The following is a 22,455-nucleotide window of genomic DNA, read 5'->3' on the forward strand; positions in this document are numbered from 1 at the left end:
CACTGGCAGGACAACTCCATCTCGCCCCAAGTCTACAGCAGAGTAAGAAGAACGCATTTCACCCAGGCTGTTCACAGAACAAAGCAGCAGCGGGCAGCATGGTAAGAACACGGAAGCACCTCGGCGGAAGATGTTCTGAGAGACGCTATAAAAGGAAAAGTAAATTTGTCGATGTAAATTACTTCGGCACTTCTCTTATTGCAGCTCTGCTCAACTCAGGCTCAAAGTCCACGTTCTCCTCCCATGTCGAGCTCTTGCTGTCCGATCTGGAGCGCTACTCCTGCACCAGCCCTGCTGCCCGCGGGTGTTCCCAGCTCTGAGAGCAACCTGGGAAGCCCGAGGCGTTCCTGACCCAGAGAGCAGCATTCCCAGCATCGCCCTGTACAAGGGCTCGCCGTAATTACTCAGCCTCTGAAGCTCCCAGGAAGCTTTCTGCAGCCTGAATCTGACCGCATTGAAGTCGGTCCCGAGGATCACGGGGCTGGCAGAACCGGGTCCCAGCGGCAGGGAGCAGCAGGAAGGACGGGGCTGGAAGCGCCAGGGACGTGCAGAAGGGCACCGCAGCGCCGGGCTCAGGAGGGCACCCTCAGGAAGAGCTCACAGCGGGAGCTGACAAGCAGCAGGGCGATGATGCATCACAGGCAGGGCAAGCAGGAGGGATTTAAGAGCTGAAAAGCAAAGAAGCAGAACTCCAAACACGATCATTCAGGGCTTGCTGCTTTGGGAGTAGGACGGCATGCATTTGCCACCCCACAACCAGAACAATCACCTTTACCTCAAAGCTTTCATCTCATTTCCACCTTCAGATGAGATCAACACACTTCTTGCCCCAAGCCCAGCACAAAAGCAGCCTGTTCTCAACGGGGCCTCGAAAGCGGCGTTCCTGTGCACTGCGCCAGCCCGGCTGGAAGGTGGCTGAGGCTGAGCACCACAGATGGCTGCACGCACAGCGAGTCCTTTCGGTACTGGTAGGGCCGAGTGCTGGTTCCAAAGACACACCAAATACCGCACACCACTGAAGCAAACTGGGCTCCCCGGTACAAAGAGACAGGGATCTCCTGGGAAGAGTCCAGCGGAGGGCCACGAAGGTGATACGGGGCCTGGAGCATCTTCCCTATGAGGAAAGGCTGCGAGACCTGGGGCTGTTCAGCCTGGAGAAGAGAAGGCTGAGAGGGGATCTCATCAATGTGTATAAATACCTGAGGTGTGGGAGGCAGAGGGATTCGGCCAGCCTCTTTTCAGTGGTCTGTGGGGACAGGACAAGGGGCAATGGCCACAAAATGGAGCCCAGGCAGTTCCGCACCAACATGTGAAAGAACTTCTTCCCGGTGAGGGTGACGGAGCACTGGGACAGGCTGCCCAGGGAGGCCGTGGGGTCTCCTTCTCTGCAGATATTCAGGGCCCGTCTGGACGCCCGCCTGGGCAGCCTGCTCTAGGGAACTGCTTCGGCAGGGGGGTTGGACCCGATGGTCTCTTGGGATCCCTTCCAACCCCTACAGTGCTGTGATTCTGTGAAACCAACCAGCACTACCATTGCTAGTGAAATGGGAACACAAATCGAAGCGCAGTGTGCCACTGCGTGCAGGATGCAGGGCATTTAACTCCTCTGAGCTGCCTCCCAAGTCTCCCAGTGAGCAGAAGTCTTGCTTAGAGGTAAGTTCCCTACCTTCCCATACATACCCAGACAGGCCAGGTAAGCCCCCCAGTTTTAGATTTTATTCCTTTCTTCAGCTATTTGACAGAAGAGGAGGAGGGGAAACCACAGGAAGAGAATCCTTAAACAAAGCTCAGGAGCACGGCGAGGCTTTTACTACATTGCCTGACTGTTAACAGGAAGCAGCTCTGGAGGAAAGCAACCAGAACCTCAATGCTACAGCTCTGTGTTTAGCCAAAGGTTATCAGGAGCAATAAGAGCAAGGGTGTTCAGCTCGGAGATGTTACAAGTTGAAGATCCATTCCTAGCTTTGGAGGGATCTCCACAGATGTAATTTCACCTAGCTCCTTTCTAGGAAAATGCAGTCTAGAGTCAAGTTTCCTTATGTTCATTTTCCTCCAGCTTTTTACTACAAAGTAAAATTACTCTCCTCCAGAGCTTGGAGAGGCTGCAGTGAACCCCCCCAGACACTGACACAACGCAGGATTAACTCAGGATTAACTCACACCACTCCTCCTCTTCCTCCTCCCCCCGCTTCCAGCTCCAACTGCTCAACTTGCACAAAGCTCTCACTGGTGGAGGTTTCCACTCAGGAGAGCTGGATCAAAGCTGGACCATCACACAGCCACAGCTCTGATCTCCCGACACTTCAGTACGCCACCCTACAACCCAAGCAGTACCAGGCTGTTGGGAATCGCGTACTTCTTTCCAACGAAATACTGGAATACGGCACTTGACCGCACATCCCAGTGCAATAACTGCTAGTGGATGCTTCTCAAACATTCATCTTCAGTCTGACCGTCAAAACAGCAAAAACAAACCAACTGAGCACCTGCTTTCAAGAACAACCAAGCATCCTTTGCACGCACTGTTAGGGGAGTAACACTCACAGAACAAAATTTCATGGAAAATCGCACGTGCCATAGGAAGCCTTACAAGTGAAACCCCACTAGAGGCCAACGCTGTTCCTGTGCCCGAAGTGCAGGTCTTCGGTTTGGGGCACGCACTCGGGCGCTGATCAGCAGGCTGCTGGTAGTGCTGCGTCACGCCTGCATGGGACCAGCTCGTCAGCCACCCACGAACACAGGCACAGACAACGCAGCACTGTTTGGTTTTCATCCCACTGGGGGGCCTGATGGGGGCTGAGGGGCAGAAAACAAAGCTTCAAGGTGCACCCCACCCACATTCACGTCCCCTCTTACCTGCTTATGGGAAAACTCTCTGCAGTCAGGGGTTACCTTAGGGATGCCCCCGGGGGAAGTCTTGCACCTTACAGCACAGCAGCCAATGTTTAGACATATCGATGTGGCGTACTGTTTGCAGAAAGTTCCATCAGGTAGCTGCACTCCCACGTCACTCTTTCAGTAGTATTTCCAACAGTAAAACTATCTAAAGATTTCCACTCAGATCCACATAGATCATCAACACTGCAGCAAAGTGCCATAGCTCCACCACTTCATTGCCAAGGCACGAGGAACTCCCCGGAGATTAAGCTTTTCTGATGCCCACAAACTCTTCTCTAAAGCCACCAGATTGCAATTTGGCTAAGCCAAAGCAGCAGTCCGTGACTCCTACCTACCTACCTGTTACCTGCTTCACACTGCAGCCCCCTGAATTCCACAAGAGGGAAACTGCATCAGCTGGGAATCTGACCCTCATCTGCTGGCACAGACAGCAGAGCAGAAAAAAGTTCTGGCAAAGCAATTTCAATTTCATCCATCAGCAAATTTTCCCCCTCGTCTTTCAATATCCTCACTGCCTTGCCTAGCTATTTGTGCTTCTGGAAAGTTAGGATACGACGTTCTTGATCCGGCTCAGCTTTCAGCCTTGCATACAAGGAATTTCTTCGGTTCTCATTATGGTCTGGCATTTTACTGACAAAACAAACGCTAGGTTTCAGAAGCACTAATAGCATCCATATTGAGCTCTGTTGAAACAGCATGCGTCCATTTTTCCCCCCTCGAAGTGCCACGCCACCAAGCTATCTATCTTTCCATTTCTAAACATCAACATGAAAAGCTAGGGCAGCAGGCTAAGCTATACTGCTAGAAACTACAATCCGGGAAAGGAGCTTTTGAACACTTCCACTGCTGTGCCTTTTCCAGCAGATTACATCAGGAACGAGTTCCTTCCAGCTAGTTTCAGCTCGAGGTCTTCAGGAAATTCAGCAATTGTTGAACAAAAACAGCATTGACTGCTGACTGCAGGATGAGGAAAGAAGAACATCAGTCCAGGGAAACTACTCCATTCACCATAAGAAGTGAATCCACACACTCGTTCCCAGGTACCAGGGTTCCAGGCTAGGAACGGCCTCCGAGTACCCTCGGCACACCAAATTAGCATGCACCGCACTGAAATGCGCTTACACCACGGGAAGGCAGCCTCCTTACAGGGCTGCAATGAATCATTCATGAATAAAGGAGCTAAAACCCTCATTAAGGGAATAAAAAAAGACATCCCCTCCCCCAGACCGGCCCAGCACAACCCACTTACTGGGTCACGCTGTTGAGTTTTCTTTTAGAGCTCACCCTTTGCCAGCAGTGAGATTTAGCTGTAACTTTCCGTGTAAGCGAGCTCTAAGGGACCAGAGGAGGCTCTGGGACTGAGTACAGCACACCGGCATCCAAACTTCAGGTACAAGCCTCACGGCAACTTAGGTTTGATTTTTGTTTGTTTTTAAACATCACTCTCCAAGCTCAGAATGTGAAAAAAGCACCCTAATCCAGTAACGTTTTCAGCAAGTTTTGATAAAAGTGCACTTTTGAATTCCTGCTATCGATCGTCTTCTACACAGAAGGAAGAGAATTGCCCCAGCCAACGCTGTAAATGCCATCACCACTTAAACTCGGGCTCCTTTCTGGTACTTCCTGGAAACAGAATTTAAGAATTTAAACTTCATGAAAGCTGTGGAAACCACAGCAACTTGAGAAGCCGTCCCACCCCACGCCGAGGGCCCCGCGGTGATACCCGCTGACTAGGCCTAAGCCCGGGGTGAGGCGGGACCCCTCGCCTCCCCGCCACAGAGGTGGTAGGTGGCAAATGCCCTTACACAGCCCGTCAGTAAGGAGGGACCTCCATGCAACGAAGCATTTCACACAGAAATGGGTCGGCTACAGAAAACCAGGCACACATGACACGAAGCCCCCGTGCCGCGGTCGCTCCAGAGCACGCCGCGGCCCCCTCCCGGCAGCAACGAGGGAGCGGAGGGAAGGACCGAAGGGCCTGACCCACATTGCAGCGCCTTCGCCACTCATCCAATTAGCCAAACGCTGTTCAAGGCTTTAACCAGAAATGAGGTCAAGAAGGAACGGGCGATTCTATGCCATCAGCAACCTAGCGCCATTACATGCCAGTGCTTGTGACCGCTTTTCCACAGCATTTAGGACCACAGCACGTCACGCCACTTTCAAATGCGTCTGAGGAAACAGCAGTGTGAAGAGACAAGATTCACACATCACATTTCACCCAAAGAACCTGGTGAGGCATGTGCAGAGCGCTGAGCTTGGAGGACATGGGGCCGAGCAGCTCCAAGAAGCGCAGGGCCTCCTTCCACGGAGTCGCCACTGGGGCAGCGAGGCAGAAGGTGAGCGCTGGCCCAAGAAACAGCATGCTGCTGCTCCGCAGAGACAGGAACCTGGCTCCAAAGTTGTCTGCATGTGTGAGCAGTTCAAGGATACAGCAGAGCAGGCACTGAAGCAGTGCTTCAAGTAAACCACTTCTGGATTTGCAGAAGCAAATGCCCATCAGCAGGACGGCTACAGCCTCCTAGTGAGCGCTGCAGAGCGTGCGATCCTGCCAGACCTGCACACCTCCGCTCTACGTGAGGAAAGAGCACCGACGGGATTGTATCGACCTCAAACGCTGGGAGAAGTCTGAGTCTGCGACAGACAAAGCCAGAAGCAACTTTCTCTACAAAAAAAACCTTAAGACGTTTGGACCTAGCACTTATATGCCTTAATTTAGAAACAAGGGACTGAAATAGCACCTCTGAGGTGTGGGCTCGAGTGCAACCTGCCTCCAGCAGCAACGTGCGTGTGGGAGGGGAAGGGACAGAAGCCTACCAGGGACTAACAGAGGAATGCTTTCAGATGTTCCCTGCGTTACCTCTCAAGGCTTGGGAAGGCTGAGGAGTTGTACAGCAGTGACACGAGAAGGTCGCAGCCATTAACAAGAGCCTCGCTGACCTACCTGCACCTGGCTGCGTGTTCTGGCTCTGCCACACAGCACAAAAATTCAAGGTTGGATGCAGAATTCTACAAAGCTGTGTGTATCTGTACAGATACACACCTCAAATGTATGCGGCCTTACGCTCCCAATAAGTATTTGTGAACAGTATTCGAGCTTAGGCCCTGTACCTACGGGCTGTGAAAGGAGAGCGTGGGGCAGCCAGCAAGGCTCTCCCAGTGCAGGTCAATGGTTCCCAACAAGAAACAAACCACAAAGCAACAGGAGAGTAAACACCAAGCGGGTCAGAGTCCCGGCAACCTGCGCATAGCAGCCCAACGAGGAAGTCTCAAAAATAAACAGCCTTCAGACGGCCGCCCCGCAGGGGGCAAAGAGCAGCTCGCAGGCAGCTCCTGCTGCAGCCGGGAGGCACAGCGGGCCGGCCAGGGCACGCACAGGAGAGCACGGGCTCGCTAAACCCGACGTGACCTGCTGCTAAACTCAGACCAGTTCTTTTACTGAACTTACTGCCAAAAACTGCATTTGTCTCAAGCGACTGAACGCGCCATTCGCACAAATTCCTGCGAGCTGAAGGTCCTGATGCTGGAGCCCCGCACCTTGGCCGCGTCTCCCTTCCTCCAGGCTGCACGAACACGTGCGCTGTCAAAGTGGTAAACAGGATTGGGGCCCTAATCCAAGCTAAGAATACTCTTTTTTTTATTAGGGGTCCAGATCCGTTTTATGATTCGGTTTGCCAAGCAGCTGCAAACACGCACGCGGCCCTGCTAGAACAGGGTGCTGGCCCCTCTAAGGCAGACATGGTCCCACACCTCCCCTGGGCAGCCCCTGCCCTTAACTCACCACAAGGACCCGCAGGGAGCAGACAACCACCTTCCCACACCCGCTCCCACCCCGCACCAGGGGGTTGTGCCGTGCGGAGCCATCGCAGGCCCTTCACCGATCACCTGGGACCGTGTCCGTGGCTGGCACCCTCTGTTCTGAGAGGCGACAGCAGCCTCTGAGCAACATCACTGACACGAGACAGACTGCTGCTGCTGGGCAGGTACTTGCAGAGCCTTCAGCTGAAAAATCATCTTCAGGCCCCAAGGTCGTTGCACAAGCAATGCTTAAGGTGGTTTGAGCGCACCAGCTTACCTGAAGGCACGAGAACGTGCAACACTGAGTATTGCCAACAGTGAGAAAGGACTTCTTTTCAAGCACCGTTTCAGAACTCCACCTTGCCCTAGCTAAGACTGTTCACCATCAAATGACCAGAAGAGCCTCAATACTGCTTAACTTCTACAATTTGTCCTCAAGTAACCAGAACCATGGTAGGGTTATCAACCATTCTCCTACAGTAAAACTTACTGTCTTTATGCTCTTTTATCCTTGCTGGAAAAAGAGTGTTCTCTTCCCCACCTTAGCTTTCACACCAGTCAGAGAGCTGAAGAAGAAACCTCGGGAAATTCAGTGCCACTGACCCGAGAGGCAAACAAGCACCAAAAGCCTCCATGTGAACAAGAAGGGTTGACGATGAGGCTATGTGCCTGGCTACTCCGAACAGAAACATCTGAGAACAAACTCCTACAGCTCCTCACAGCCTCATTCAAACACAGTTGGACCGACCTCGAAATGGAAAAGCCTCCTGTGGCCGTAGGAGCGCTGCTGGGTGTTGGCACGATGCTCACGCTGCCTGCCAGCAACCCCCCGAGCTGCTCGCAGCGCTCAGGCCCGCCTGTCCTCCCCGAAACCACGGCCGCGCGCCTTCCAGCCGGAGGTTGCTGAGCTGGAGTGTGTGTGTGTTTTGTTTTAGACACGGCAACCAAGGCTTCGCAATTCCCTTTACCCGTTTTGCCTCTGGTATTAAAACCAGGAATGCTTTCCACCAAACGCTACACGTGGCAATTGGTGAGCACACGCTGCAACAGGCCGGAGGTGTAAATGCAGCTCAGGGACCAGGCGGGCGCGCAGCAGGTACCGGCAAACTGCTGGAGCCTGGCAGCAAGGAGGGGGCTCCTTCCCTGTTCCGACAGGCTACAGACCGAGGCTTTGCAAGTCCCTGGCCAAGGCTAAAGGAGGCGAGCTGTTCCATCAGGAATTCTCTCCCCGCTTCCTTCCCATTCCGCTGCATTCCTCCACAGGTAGCACGGGAAGCCCTACGCTGTGTGCTGGCTCTAGACAAATCTCCCAGCCTTGACCTTCCCCCATCGCCGCTGCAGACCCAGGAGACCACCCAGGACCCCGCGTTTCCTCTTCACTTCTACTTCTGCCGTAGCGCAGCACCAGCACAAGACCAGAGAGCGAAGAGGCATTACCTGGGCTGTAAGGCCCCGTGATACTCCTTCAGCTACATGGGAAAGAAATGGCCAAAAAGACAGATGCGGGGAAAGCTCAAGGCAGCGTATGCAAGCAGTGTCCCGGGGAAGGAAAGAGGGATGACCAGATTTCATGCAAGACACCAATACCTCACAAGATTTCTCTGTAAGACCACAGAAACCCCTCAGGCGGACAGAAAGCAGAAGGTGCACAGGGCACCTCTCCTCTCACCTCTGCACAGATGTAGCAGAGGACAGCAAGGTCTCTGCAGCCGCTGAGATCCCCACGAGATGCAAGGACAGAGACGTGACCCTGACAGCCCCTGCTAACCGGAGCACGCGGATTTCCACATTCAAGTAACCACGGAAGATCCAGGTAAGTGACTCGAACCAAGGCAGCTCTCCTGCAGGATATTATTTTTCCACATTCCTTCCCCTACAGCAAAGAGGAAACCTTAGCACTCATTCTTTCCTTTTAAGACTGGAAAACATTTAGCAGCGTACAGCTCAAGAGCAGACGTTAGGTCAAAGAGACAGGAAGCCTCAGCAGCCTGAAACATCAAAGCGAAAGGCATCTGAAGCACATGAGCTGCTTGGTTAAGGAACGGGTAACATTTGCAGAGAACCATGTAAATAAAACCAGTTTATTAATGGAGTTAAGAGCTCACCTACAACTCCAAACCTTTGTCAGGAAGATAGCAGTTTGCTGCAGAGCTCCTACTTCCACCAAGAGCCCCCCTCCAGCAGGCGCACGGTCAGGTACCACCCCGCAGGCGCTCAGCTAAGGACAAGTACGGAAAAAGCATTTTGTGAGCGTGTTCCAGGGGGCATTCAGAGACTGAAGACACTGATAAGCTGGGGTTGCATGGGTGCCTTGCCACCTGGCTTTGAGGTTCATTACCTACACGTCCTGAAGCAAGCAAACGGCCCAAATGTAGAGACGCAGGTGTTTAATCATGAGGTTTCACTAAATAAACAAACATGTCTTAGGAAAGAAAACCTACCCAAGTTCAGGCAAGAACGAAGTCTTCCTGATTAAGGATAAACTCGTTATCGCCATTCCAACTGCACTTCTGACATGAGAATTTCGTTAGCAGCCCTGTGAGCAGCTTGAAGAACCGAGATTTGCAGGCTGAGCTGGAAACAGCTGCAGGGAGGTGAGCAGGGGGACTCGGCGGGCTGCAGACAAGGCCAACTTTAAGGTCCCTTCAAACACAAACCACTCTAGGATCCTCAAGATCTTACGTGGAAGAGAAACAGGCTTTTGAAGTGATGCTTCACACCAACACCTCAAAACCAAGATAAGCAGCTTGTGAGACTCGAATCTCAGCTGAAACCTATAAACCTGACTGTTCAGTGACAGCCAGCCGCAACCTGCACCAGAAGTTGCGCTTTTCCTGCGCACTACCTGCAGAAAGACAGCTTAAGTGATGTTCTGACAGCACCACGGAACAAACGCTGACTTGTTCGTGACAGCAGGAACAGGATTTACTCTTCAGCGGGAGAGAACTGAACCAGTTGTGGCTGAGGTACCGAAGGCACGCCTGGGAGAGGGCGAAGTGTCACAGACTGAAAGGGCACAAGCCACACCAGACGTTATCACTGACCCTCTGCCACCAGGAGGGCTATGCCCACAAGGACAAAGTTTCATTTTCAGTATTTCTGGGAGTACACGGGTATTCAGTAAGGCAGTACTGAGCAAGCACAACTACACTTGGTACTGCAAATGCCTTAAAGAGAGAAGGATGCTGCTGCTGAAGAGCCCACTACCCGTCACGTGGAGACAGGAACAGTGCAGTCAATGCTATGCGAGCATTACTTTCCATTTACTTGCTGAGGTCCTTTCACATTGCAAAAGCCACAACTGCCAGGAACGCTAGCCTGCTGCAGCTTTTCAGCAGCCACAAATCCCTCAAAACGCTCAGTTTATAAATCACGAGCCAGAAAGAAAAAGGGGAAAAGAGGAGTAAGTGGGCTTTGTTGATCTCAGGGAATGACACATTGGGACAGAGGATAGACGGGGCTCAAAAAAAGGTTCTGAACAGCAAAACCATAAGCGGTAATGTTTATTGTTGCGTCTAAGAGGTTTAAGAGCCAGTTCTTATTTCCCCACATGGAAAGGGAGAGAAGAATTTGTCCGAGCAGAACTTGGGTTGCATGAGTCGTCTGAAAAAGAGCAGGGCGATTTTTAAGCAGCAAGATGGCAATCCACAGGCCAGCCAGCCTCACCTCCGTCCCTGCAAAGGTGATGGAACAGCTTGTTCTGGAGGCCATCTGCAAGCAAGGGGAAGAGGAGAAGGTGACGAGGAGCAGTCAGCATGGATTCACCAAGGGGAAGTCGTGCCTGACCAACCTGGTGGCCTTCCGGGTCGTCATCGCTGGCCGGGGAGATGAGGGGCGAGCAGCGGGTGCTGGGTACCTTGACTTCAGCAAGGCTTCAGCGCTGTCTCCCACAACATCCTTGAGAAGGAGCTTAGAATGTGTGGGACAGATGAGCGGACAGCGAGGTGGACTCGGAACTGACTGCCTGGCTGGCAGAGCTCACAGGGTCGCGACCAGCGGCGCCGAGTCTAGTTGGAGGCCTGGAGCTAGCGGTATCCACCCGGGGTCCGTACTGGGTCCGACCTTGGTCAACTTAACAACCTGGACGAAGGGATAGTGTCCGCCCCCAGCAAATTCGCTGACACAAAGCTGGGAGGAGCGGCTGACACACCAGGAGGCCGTGCTGCCATTCAGCGAGACCTGGACGGGCTGCAGAGGCGGGCAGAGGAACCCGACGGGGTTCAACAAGAGCAAGTGCAGAGTCCTGCACCCGGGGCGGAATAACTGCACACATCAGCACAGGTTAGGGGCTGACCTGCCGGAGAGCAGCTCTGCAGAGAGGGACCTGGGGGTCCTTGTGGACAGCAGGCTGGCCATGAGCCAGCAGTGTGCCCTGGTGGCCAAGAAGGCCAAGGGGATCCTGGCGTGCATTAAAAGGAGCGTGGCCAGCAGGTCGAGGGAGGTGACCCTGCCCTGCTGCTCTGCCCTGGTCAGGCCACATCTGGAACACTGCGTCCTGTCCCAGGCTCCCCAGTTGAAGAAAGATGGTCAAAAAAGGCTTTGTCGAGTCTAGGGAAGGGCCTCAAAGATGATGAAGGGCCTGGAGCATCTCCCATACGAGGAAAGGCTGAGAGACCTGGGTCTGTTCGGCCCAGGGAAGAGAAGACAGATGATCTGATAAATGTTTGTAAATATCTGAAGTGCGGGAGGCAAATGGACAGGGTCAGGCTCTTTCCAGTGGTGTGCAGCGACAGGACAAGGGGCAACGGCCAGAAACTGGAGCACAGGAAGTTCCACACAAACATGGGCAAGAACTTCTTTACAGAGAGGGTCACAGAGCGCTGGGACACGCTGCCCAAAGGTCGGGGAGTCTCCTTCTCTGGAGATAGTTGAGACCCGCCGGGATGCTTTACTGCTCAACCTGCTGTGGGGAGCCTGCTGTTAGCAGGGGGGTTGGACTCGATCTCCAGGGGTCCCTTCCAACCCCCACAATTCAGCGAATCTTACCAAGTTTCTATTCAGAATCCTACAAAACACGAGTAGGCGCACTCAGGCTCTAATAGGGCCAGCACAGTTGTGTGGAAGGAAGACAGTGCTTAAAGTGTACAAAGCCACTGAAAGGAGCTGTAGCGGAGCAATGACAAAGAATTATTTTGTGCTCTCGACAACGAAGTTTTAATCTGGAAGTTCAGCTCCTACCCCACAGGAGCTGCATCGGTGAGGTGACGTCCGTAGGAATTCCTGCCTGGAAGCAACCGGTACTCGCAGCAGTTCCTCCTACAGCAAACTAGAGGGCATTGAGCAAGGACTCCTGCGGATGTTTTTACATGGACCTACTACAGAGCTACGCACAATCAAAATTTGTCCACGTGCAAGGCAGGGTTTGGGCTTGCTTCGGAGCACTACAAGCAGGAGGCAGGCACAGCTGCTGCCCCCGGTCCGACGGAGCTCTCACACTCAGGCTCTTTCTGTTAAGCTTACCTGAAGATAAAAGCACACTGAACCCACCTGAGAGCTGGCAGAGAGATCTTAATCTTCTTGCAACTAAACTTTGATACGCTTCAGCATAGAAAAAAACGTCTCTGGGTTTTAAACACAACAGAAGCCAGGTAAGCACGTAACCCAGCTGGCTGAATAGCTTCATCCGCGCTTTCTGAGGCTGCAGTGTTGATAGCTATACACCTAGTTTTAATCAGGCAAATAAGAACTTCACACTGATCTGAGAAGGATAAGGAGCTTTATCACGCACGTTTATAATCACACCGTACGTGCCTCTGGCAGAGCCAAACATTCCATTTCAGTACCAACACAACACCGAGCTCCTAAACACCTGGCCCGAGGGCTGTCAGTACCCGGTCAGGACAGGCACTTGAACACATCGCACTGCGGCTACCACATAGGACCCGAGTACTTCTGCACGAGAACAGCAGTCTGAACCACAGACCAGCAAAAGCAAAACAAAAACGTGGTTTGGTCTCAAAGCAGGAGGACAATAAACTTAGACACACACCAGCGGCGTCGCCTACAGCCACCAGCTCCTGAGCATCAATACACCAGGGATCTGACCAGGAAATCGGGAGCCCTCAGTACCTCTGGTGCACCAAGCATCACCACAGAACAAGACAGTTGGTCTCTGTAAGGATCACTGCCCCTAATTTCATACCAGACCCTTGTGCCTGGCTCTCCAGTCAGTTTTGTATCGACCTTGTCACCTGCCTGCATCTCACCAGCTTGGTTACAACCATACCATGGCGGGGGACGTGGAGAAATGACACCAAAATCCTCATTACAGGCGAGGTAAGGAACACCCAGTGCCCCATCCTTCCCCAGAGACAGCCATCCCATCAGCAACAGCCTGCCTTCGGTACGTCCGAGCTGGCTGTTCCCAGCCCCTCTTCTCCTCCACATGCACAAAAACAGCTTCCAGGAGCGTTTGCCCCACAGTGAGGAGACTGCTCTGTTTGTTCTGGGATGAAGCTGACCAGGCCCATTTCCCTAGGTCCCCCTCCTCACGCTTTCTAGAGGTGAACGCGGCATTTGCCCTCTTCGCTCATCAGCTTCCCCCAGCCCCACAGCCTGGGGAAGGTGATAAAGGGTCGACTTGCGGCCGTGGTGGCTAGTTCCTGCAGCGCACCAGGAGAGCGAGAAGCAGTCCTAGCAGCTCGAGGTTGAACTACACGCCTACCCCTCTTCTGTAAATGCCCCGCTCTGCACGCAGCTAGGGACCTCCAGAGCAGGAGGGAATTTCCAGCTATTTATCAACCTGCGATTTCCACAAGCCCGTGCAAGCCTGTAGCATCCACAACACGCTGCAAAGGCGAGTTCCACAGCCCACGTCTCCTCCCGCGCTCTGAACGCGGAGCTGGTGGGTGGCATTTGACGCCCCTTGACTTCTGCCCTGGCACAGGAGGCTTCCCCTCTGCCTTTCCTCCTCCTCTAGAAGAATTCACGTAAACTTACTGCCACAGCTATCGAGCCGTAAGCTCACGGGGTTATCCTCCGAATGTTCTCCTCCGCTCAGCTCCACCCAGAGCAGCAGTCGCACTTCACTACTGCGCAGCGCCTTTCAGAGGATCAGCAGAACGTCAGCAGCAGGCGTAGCTCGTTATCTCAGTCCTCACATTTTATTTGAAGGACTATCAGTAACCAGGTCAGCGTTCTCAGTGCGCCCCACTGAAGCTGCCTCATTTGGGAGATGAATTCGGATCAGACTCTGAGAAGATCCCACAACAGCGGTGTTTAAGGGAGACGGGAAATCAGACCACGCGCCCTGGCTCTGTGTATTTATCCCTCCGAGCAGCCCGAGCTAAGCACATCCACGAAGAACCTGACCGTCACACAGACGGATCAAGCACCCGCTTCGTTGTACGCACCTGTTATGCTTTAACACGCATTGCAGGCGACGGATGCACGTGCCGAATCGAAGCCAAAAGCCCCCAAACCATCTTCCACACTGGCACGTTTGGGCAGGGACAGCCGCCCACCGCAGGCACGCCGCGGTGCTGGCGCTGGTGAGGACAGCTCGCGCCCCCGCCTCCCTCCACCCCGGGGGCAGGTTCCCTGGGGGCGAAGCCAGAAGAGCACCGCTCGCTCCCGAGTGTGTCCAAACGCAAAGAACTCGGATTTCCTGCTTTTCGTAGAAAATCCTGGTGATGCCCAGATCCCAGCTACCTTTTACTAAAAGATGACTCCCAGATTTTGTCAGCACACCAGCCAAAACTCTGGGTGCTACCCAAGGGCGAGGCCCGTCCTTCTTCCGCAGGTGCAGCAGACGGCATCTGGAAACAAAGCTGGCTTTTCTTCTCAAGCATCCCCGCTTGGGAGAGCCTCACACACGAGGCGCACAAGACTCGCGCACCTACACTCCCAGCTGGTCAGAGACCACCGCTTGTTGCGGAGAGGCCGTTCCGGTGCTCTCGCGGCTTCAGACACGAGCTCACTGAAGGAAGCCTGCAGATCTTTAAGCCTCCTGTGCCAGAATGAAGTTAAAGGAGAGACCAAGCAAAAGTATATCCAGGCTCCACATGAAAATTAGTATCTCAACTGCGTTTACGGCTTTAAGTAAGAACACAAATAAAGAAAACGTGTTCAAGATCCTGAAGCATCCCTTGCGTTCCTTTACCTTAGGACCATTAAAGAGAGACCTTTTTCTCTGAGTACAGCAAAGACAACTAACTGGATCCAGTTATATTCCAAAAGGCTCAGGAAGTCTCGCTAGCAACGAGTTCAGAAAGCACTTTTCTTCTCGAAGCCAGCCGAAAGACTTGTGTCGACACAAAGCAAGTTTGCAGAAGTTCATCCCAGGTTCAATTCTCTTGTCAGTTTGTCTCCAGACAAGCTCTGAGGTCCTCCCACAGCATTACCTGAACCTGATTTTGTACAGAAGTCACAAGAAGGCAGAGCTGCAGCTGCCTACCGGGAGGCGGAGCAGGCAGGCACCTGCCCCAGCTGCGACCGGCGGGGATTTCCCCGGGGTTCGGGCACCGCTTCCTCCTCCCGCACCGCGAGCCGGGCACCCGCATCCCCACCGCCACCCTGCTGCACGGGGGGACGCCGGGGTCTCACCGTGTTACGGTGCTTTGGGAACACGGGCTGCACCGCCCTCAGGGCCAGAGGCGGCCGTGCCGGGTGTCGTTGAGGAGCTGTACTGCTAACAATAAGAGTTTAACCACCCGGCGTTGCGCCGTCACCTCCATCCATCGGCTGCAGAGCCGGCAAGGAAGCTTGCGGAGCCCAGCTGCACGTGCAAGGCAGCAGGCGTGCCCAGCCCCGTAACCCAGCGCCACTGTGCAGCCCCAAAGAGGTCGCTGCTCCCAGCAGGACCGTCACGGGGAATTCGCTTTAAAATGGCAGGCAGCTAGTTGGATGACTGATTGGAACGAGTCCGTAGCCTCCTGCTTTCCTAGCGCAGTGAAGCGGATTCCTCTTCCACCTCAGCCCTTCCCGACTACTGCCGTACCAGATCCAACTTTAAGGCTCCATTTGCAAAAGCTTGTCTTGCCATGGATTCCCAAGAGGAGCTGAGAGCAGCTTTCAGTGTACTGCAAGTCCCAGCATCCAGAGAGTGGAAGGACGCCCTACAGAATCACAGCACTGTAGGGGTGGGAAGGGACCCCGAGAGACCATCGGGTCCAACCCCCCTGCCGAAGCAGTTCCCTAGAGCAGGCTGCCCAGGCGGGCGTCCAGACGGGCCCTGAATATCTGCAGAGAAGGAGACCCCACGGCCTCCCTGGGCAGCCTGTCCCAGGGCTCCGTCACCCTCACCGGGAAGAAGTTCTTTCACACGTGAACTGGACCAAAACCGAGCTCTTATTCACAGAGCAATGGCTGACTTCGCAGGAAGGTCTTAAAAAAGAAAAAGCCACCTGCCAAAATGAAGGAAGAATACATCCAAGTGCCGTGGTCCACAAGAGAGGCATCTCATTAGGCAGCAAAGAAAACTGCAGCTCTGTACTAACGCCTGGCAGTCGGGACAGCTTCAGTCCCGTGCAGCCAGGAGCGTGCCCCCAGAGCAGCGCTGCCGAGGCACTGCCCTGGCCAGGGGACATCACCGTCACCGGGCTGGCAGCCACCAGCCGCACTGTGCCTGTCCCACGGGTGTCCGGGCAGGGTTTTTGTGGAACAGAGCAGCTGAAGCCACAGCTTCGCATTCCTGGTGAGGCAGGACTCACACCTGGACATCAGTCAAGGACCGGCAGGCAAGCGGTGACAGTACCTGGGGGACTGAAAAAGCCACACGCCACGCCACAGGGAGCTCCACCCAAAATAAACAAGGCAAACCTCACCAGCCGTGGCTATCAGCTCACTTCACAAGCTTTGATTAATCATTTAACTTTCTGCAGAGCCACCTCTTTAACTACCTCGCTAGAAGTGAAAAGCCGGCTCTGCAATTCCAGGGGAAGGGCCTGCTGGGCTCCCAGTCCTCCTCCTCCCCGTTTTTCCTCCCTAATTAATTCTTCATTTCACCAGTCCTTCAGAGGCCTGAGCGCTCGGCCTCAGACGCCACGTGCGTTTTGTTCCCAGTTAAACCGGGCGCAGGCTGCGAGCACAGCCCAGCGCTGCTGGCCTACACACGGCAAGGCTGCAGGGAGGCGCTTGAGGTGAGTCGTAGCAGAAACCATCAGTGCTGCCTGCCAGGCCATCGCTTCCCTCCAGTCCGTCTCCAATTAATGTTTTAGACTCCTCTGAACTGCTGTATATTTCTGCAGCGGTCCTTGAACCTTTGTAGATTTTCAAGTTTGTGCATACGAGTGAGCAAGGGGACGTGCAGCCAGGGCCCAGCTCCTGCCGCTCAGACCCTCCTCCGATTCCTCTCTCCAGAGCATCGCACCCTCACGAGGCCAGTCTCCCTGAAGCCCGCTGCGAAGGCACGCCCTCTGTTCCCCCAGCTTCCTGCTGGACTTTGCCCTGCCACCTTTTTTGACCCGATCTCCTGTGGGACGCAGCAGACGGGCCTGCGAAGGCCAGAGCAGCTCGCGTGCTGTGCGCTACCAGGGGCAGCACGGCGTTAGTCCCGTGGCAGCGCTGCTCCAGGCAGACCCCACTGCGAGAGGAGCCGGGGTCCTGCTGTAGGAGCTGCTGCGAGAAGCAGCACAACTGCCAGCACCACGACAGAGCTCACATCTGCGCCTGAAGCACCCTGCACACCACGGCTCTGCTTCACCCGCCTCGCCAAGCGCACCCTCTCACCAGATTCTCACCCTCCAAAGCCAACAGAAGGCGGTTTGACTCTACAGGAAGCCAGCACAGAAGGAAAAACACAGTTGTAGCAGCTCGAGCTCACAACAGGTAGCATGAAATAGGGCATTTTGCAAGCCTAGATGGCCGGCCGATGAGCAGGGTAGGAGCATTTACAGGAGACGGCCTCGGGCACCGCGCTCCTTCCACCCTCGCACCGCGCAGCAGAGCGCTGTTCTCTCAGGTCACACACGGGGACTTCCCACGAAAAACAAACACCGAATTTCTTCACGCTCGGCACGTGACGCCTTCCTCTGCGCGAACAAAGCGCGGAGACGGCCCGCTCGTGGCTCCCGGCCAGCGGCAGGATCGCTTGCCTGGGTTTGGACAGGCCCCCGGCACGCCACCGCAGCAGCGGACGGAGGAGGATGCACGGAGCTCCCCGCTGCTCTCGGGTCCTCTGCTCTTCCAGCGAGCCGTGGCACAGGAACCGTGCAACACCAAGCCAAGAGGAACAGCAGCTTGGGGCACAGAGGAGCGCGGCGCTCTGAGCTGCCCACGTAACGCCGCGCCTGCGCTCCCGAAGTCAGCCCCTTCAGCCACAGCGAACATCGCTTCGGTACGACAACACGCATCCAACGAGACCAACGCAGAATTACTGCAGATTTGCTCTCATGCCTGCACCCGCTCAAGCAGCCCCAGCTACAGCTTTTTGAGCCCCAGGAGAGCTGCAGCTGCCTGTTTAAGCTCAGCCGTACCCGGGCACCACCTCAGCTCCCCGCACCACGAGGTCAGGAGTGGGGTTCCCGGCTCAGATCTGTCTGCGAGACTACACACCGAGCCCAGGCGCCGACCTCCAGCGCAGTTCAGGAACGCTCCCGAATGGTCGCCCAGCTCTGAAGGACCGAGGTGTAACCCTACGGACACACACAGGTTCTGAGGGGCAGCCCCGGGGCCAGAAGAGCAGCCCTAGAACCCTTTGGTTTGCTAACGCAGACGTCGCACCCCCCAGTCTTCAGCAGGACGTGGGGTTCAACGCGCAGCCGACTGTAGGGAACAACTGATTTTTGATAAATCAGCTCTTTGCTCTAGACACGCTGTCCCACTGCTGTGTCCCTGCAGGGCCCTTTGCCACGGGACCGTCCCTGCGGAGTTGGAGACATGCGCTGCATTTATCTTAAACTCGGGCACCGCACAGCACCCGCTGCTCACCTTGACGAAGCTTTCTGTTTTAGCTGCAGGGACACGCAGCCACTGTCCCGAGAAAAGTCGCAAGCTAACAGCCAACTGCAGCTGCACATTTACTGAATGAGCCAGGAAATAAGAAAGAGGTTGTTTATCAACAGTAACTTCCTCCCTGAGCGCACTGCCCTCGTGGGGCACGCTTCCCTTACCTCACGCTGCAGTTCTGCTCCAATCAAGAGATGTATACACAGAAAAACGGGCACGGTTTAAGCCCCACTGAATCAATCCTATCCGCGCGCATACCTGCTGCCTGCCCTCTGCCTTCCAATCAAACGACGGCCACGCTTTTGTCGCCCGCCACCGTATTTCGAGCTAACCCTGAAATATCGGAACAGATTTAGGAGGTTTGGCACCCCCCTCGCCACGCTGCCATCCCCTCCCCTGCACCGGCAGACTCCCGACTGCAGGCAGCTCCCGGGAAGCCCGGGCTGGCACGAGGCCACGCCAGCACCGCACCAGCGGCGCTTTCCGGCCGGTTTAGCTCCCCGAGCTACACGCACGCACCCGCGGTGATGCAAGAGAGAGGAGGGACCGGCCCCAGAGGAGCATCGGCGCTCAGTGAACCCAGCGAGCGCGGCGGCGCAGCTTGCCAGGACAGCTGCCACCAAAACCCGCGGCCCCGAGCCCCCCCCGGCAGCTGCCATGCCGTGAGCGTCAGGGCTCCTTCCACCCACCACGAGTAGAGAGCTGGAGCTGCAAGGAACTTCGCTCCTTGCACAGGCACAGAGGCGCAAACCGCTACGAGAAGACAGCGGAAAGTTCCTCCTGTCTGAGGAAAGCCTTGCGCTACCCTTCAGGAGCGGAGGAACGGGACGCCTGAGAGCTGCCGCGTTTCTGAACAAAGCTGCAGATCTCACCCTGCCGACTTCAGCCACTGGCAGCTGAAAAGCCAACGGGGCTACACAGGCCAGGGCAAGAACCAGAAGACGTTCTTTCAAACTGAAAACACGGGGAAACTTTTTTAAAGGCTGAAATTGGAGCTTGACCAGAATATTATAGCGTTGCTGCTAAAGACACAGAGAGAAATATTTGCCGAAAGGGAGGTTTGGGCAAGCATTCGCTCAACCTTCCCTACTTTTGGCTCCCTCTGCCATGAAAGTAGGCCCATGACCCAGCGTAACACATCACCTCCAGTTCGATAATTTTCTAAGCGCGTGCTTTAGCCTTTGAGTGGCTTTTGGAACAGAGCAGTGGGTAGAGCGTGAAGAGCAACACACACAGGCTGAAAAGGATTTGGTTACAACCAAGAAGTTGTAGAAAAGAAAAGAAAAGAAAAGAAAAAGTTTCACACTCGCATTTGCTCTGTGCATTGGACTGCGTATCGCAGATTCTGCCATGCTTCTCGGCAAAAAACAAGAACAGATGCGTTACGATATGTCAAAGCTATACGAACAGACATACGCGCGGATATGCACAAAAACACGCAGAGAAGCTGGTGCCCACCCGTGGGCCACACCTCACGCCCTTCCAGTAGTTAGCTGCGCCGTACCCCTCGATCGAGGAGCACCTACGGCGGTGCCTGGCAAGCTGCGCGCACCGGGCCCCGAAGGGCACGCGCAAGGCCCCAGTAAATCGCCGTTTATGCGGATTTCGTGCTCGCAGGCCCCACCCGCAGGTGCCCGTTCCCATTTACTTCCCCGCCAGACTCCTCCGGCCCCGTTTTAACACCCACCCCCGCCGGGACGCGCCCGGTTTAACCCCGACCGCGACCCCTCCTCTCCCCTCCGCGAGGCCCCGGCCCCCCCCGGCCCCCGCCCCGCGGCCCGGCCCCGCCGCCCCCCCCGTACCGTGCGGGCGGCCTCGGCCCAGGTCCTGCCCTTCTTGCGGCGGCCCTTCTCCCTCATGTCGGACGCGGCGGCGGGCTGCGGGCGGGCTGCGGGGGGTTCCTGCGGGGGGTGCCGGGGCCGCCCGGCGGGGCGCGGCGGCCGCCCTAGGGCTGAGCGCTGCCGGCCCCTGCGCCCGCCGCCGCTGCCATGTTGGGCCCGGCTCGGAGGGGCCGCGGTCATGTGACCCGCCGCGGGGCTCCGCCTCCTCCTGCGCCGCCGCGCGGCGGGGGGGGGCGGGGCTTAGAGGAGGGGCGGGGCTCGTAGAGGGGCGGGGCGTGTCGAGGGGTGGGTTCGATAGGGAGGGGGCTGTGAGGGGCGGGGCTTGTGGGGGCGGGGCTTCAGCGGGGGCGGGGCTTCAGCAGGGGCGGGGTTTCTGAGGGACGCTTGGGGAGGGGGCGGGGCTTCTGTAGAGGTTTTAAAGAGGGGGCGGAGCTTTTTTATGACAGGGGCGTGGCCTTTTCGGGGGCGTGGCTTTCTCCAGGCGTGGCTTCTGTGGGTAGGGGTGGGGCTTGTGGAGGGGCGGAGCCTCGCCCTGCGCCTGCGCGCTGCCCGCCCCGCCACGCCCCGCCTCCCGCCAAGGGCCGCGGCCCCAGCCGCCCCCCCCCCGCCCGTCCCGGCCGCCCCTCCCCCACCGCCACCAACCGCCACCGTTCCCCCTCCCCCACACTGCCACCCACTGCCACCCACGGCCCCCCCCCACGGTCCCCTCCCCCACCGCCACCAACGGCTTCCGGCTCCCCTCCCCCCCCCCCCCAGCCACCAACTGTCATCAGCTCCCCTCCCCCACCGCCGCCATTGACCCCCCCAGCTCCCCTCCCCCACTGCCACCAAGTGCCACCAACCCCCCTCCCCCACCACCATTAACCCCCCAGCTCCCCTCCCCCACCACCACCATCAGCCCCCCCCCCTTTGGCCACCAGGTCCCCACTCCTGGTAGCCACCACCATGTCCCCACTGCCATCACTGCCACCTTGTCCCCACAGCCACCACCATGTCCCCACAGTCACCACCACCACCACGTCCCCACCACCACAACCACCACCATGTCCCCACCACCACCACCGTGTCCCCACAGCCACCACCACTCACGTCCCCTCGCCGTGCCAACTGCCCCACGCAGCCCCCACCGCCCCCCAACCCCACCGAGCGCCAACCTTCCCCGTTCCCAGCCTCCAGCGGCCACCACAGCCCTGTGTCCCCATGGCCAAGGCCCGCAGCATGAGGAGTCACAGCTGTCCTCAGAGCTGCCCCCGTGTCTGCAGCCCATCTCCCTCCACCCGCGGTGGCCGCCATCATCCCAGGCTCCCCGGACCTCTGCTGGTGCCTCCCGGCCACCCTGCCCTCACCGCCGCCATCACCGATGCCCTTCTGCAGGCTCTCAAGGCCCTTGCCCGTTCCCTTCTTGCTCCATGTGCTTGTAGTGCCCCCATCCCATCCCTTCCTCCAGCGCAGCAACCCGCCACCATCTTCTCTCAACCAACACGAAGCGTTTCTGCCCTTGGAAGCCCCATGTGGCATTTCCAACACACGCAGTCTTCCACATTTATTTCCACCTTAATGGCGACTGGATAGAAAATCTTTATATAAATCTTTATATAATTATATAATCACGCTGTTTGAAAGCCAGCCCTTGTCACATACCTGCCAAGGACACGCGTCTGCGCAGCATCTCAAAATGGCTGCCCTGTCAGCCCCGTGGTTTCACAGGGAAACGAGCGGCTTCACTCAGCGTGCAGCATCGTGTGTCCCTGTCTCTGTGGGAAGGGAAGGTGGGAAGCTGCGGTGTGTGTGTGTGTGGGAAAGACACTGCTGAGGAACGCTGTGCCAGAGACAAAAGTCAAGGCCCGCGTCCCTGACGGTGCCTGCACACCTTCACGCTTAGTGAGCCACAGGCTTGTATGCAGCAGTTGTATAACGAAGCCAAATCACAGCAGTGAGCACAAATGTGAAGGCACAAGTGGTCCTACAAGGAGCACTGAGTGAAATGAGCGAGTTTACCTTTTGAACTCCTTGAAGAAAATCGCTTACAGAG

General features: G+C 56.1%; 1 protein-coding gene and 2 long non-coding RNA genes across 4 annotated transcripts in view; 1 reads left to right on the forward strand and 2 right to left on the reverse strand.

Moving 5' to 3' along the window:
- ASXL2 (ASXL transcriptional regulator 2) overlaps positions 1 to 20,603 on the reverse strand; it is a 114,641-nt gene extending 94,038 nt beyond the window's left edge. For both annotated transcript variants that reach the window (XM_040552200.1, XM_040552199.1), the window contains exon 1: positions 20,385 to 20,603. In XM_040552200.1, coding sequence (XP_040408134.1) covers positions 20,385 to 20,603 — 219 coding nt within the window. The remainder of the gene's footprint in view (positions 1 to 20,384) is intronic.
- LOC121067545 lies at positions 1,214 to 15,662 on the forward strand. The gene is made up of 3 exons (XR_005818332.1): positions 1,214 to 1,498; positions 13,619 to 13,625; positions 15,651 to 15,662. It is a non-coding gene; the product is annotated as an uncharacterized LOC121067545 (long non-coding RNA).
- Positions 1,379 to 8,983, reverse strand: LOC121067544. Its single transcript, XR_005818331.1, has 3 exons — positions 8,973 to 8,983; positions 5,849 to 5,852; positions 1,379 to 1,509 (listed from the first exon to the last, which is right to left on the reverse strand). It is a non-coding gene; the product is annotated as an uncharacterized LOC121067544 (long non-coding RNA).
- Positions 20,604 to 22,455: the final 1,852 nt, after the last annotated feature.

Source organism: Cygnus olor, chromosome 3, assembly GCF_009769625.2.
Source record: "Cygnus olor isolate bCygOlo1 chromosome 3, bCygOlo1.pri.v2, whole genome shotgun sequence".
Lineage (NCBI taxonomy): Eukaryota > Metazoa > Chordata > Aves > Anseriformes > Anatidae > Cygnus > Cygnus olor.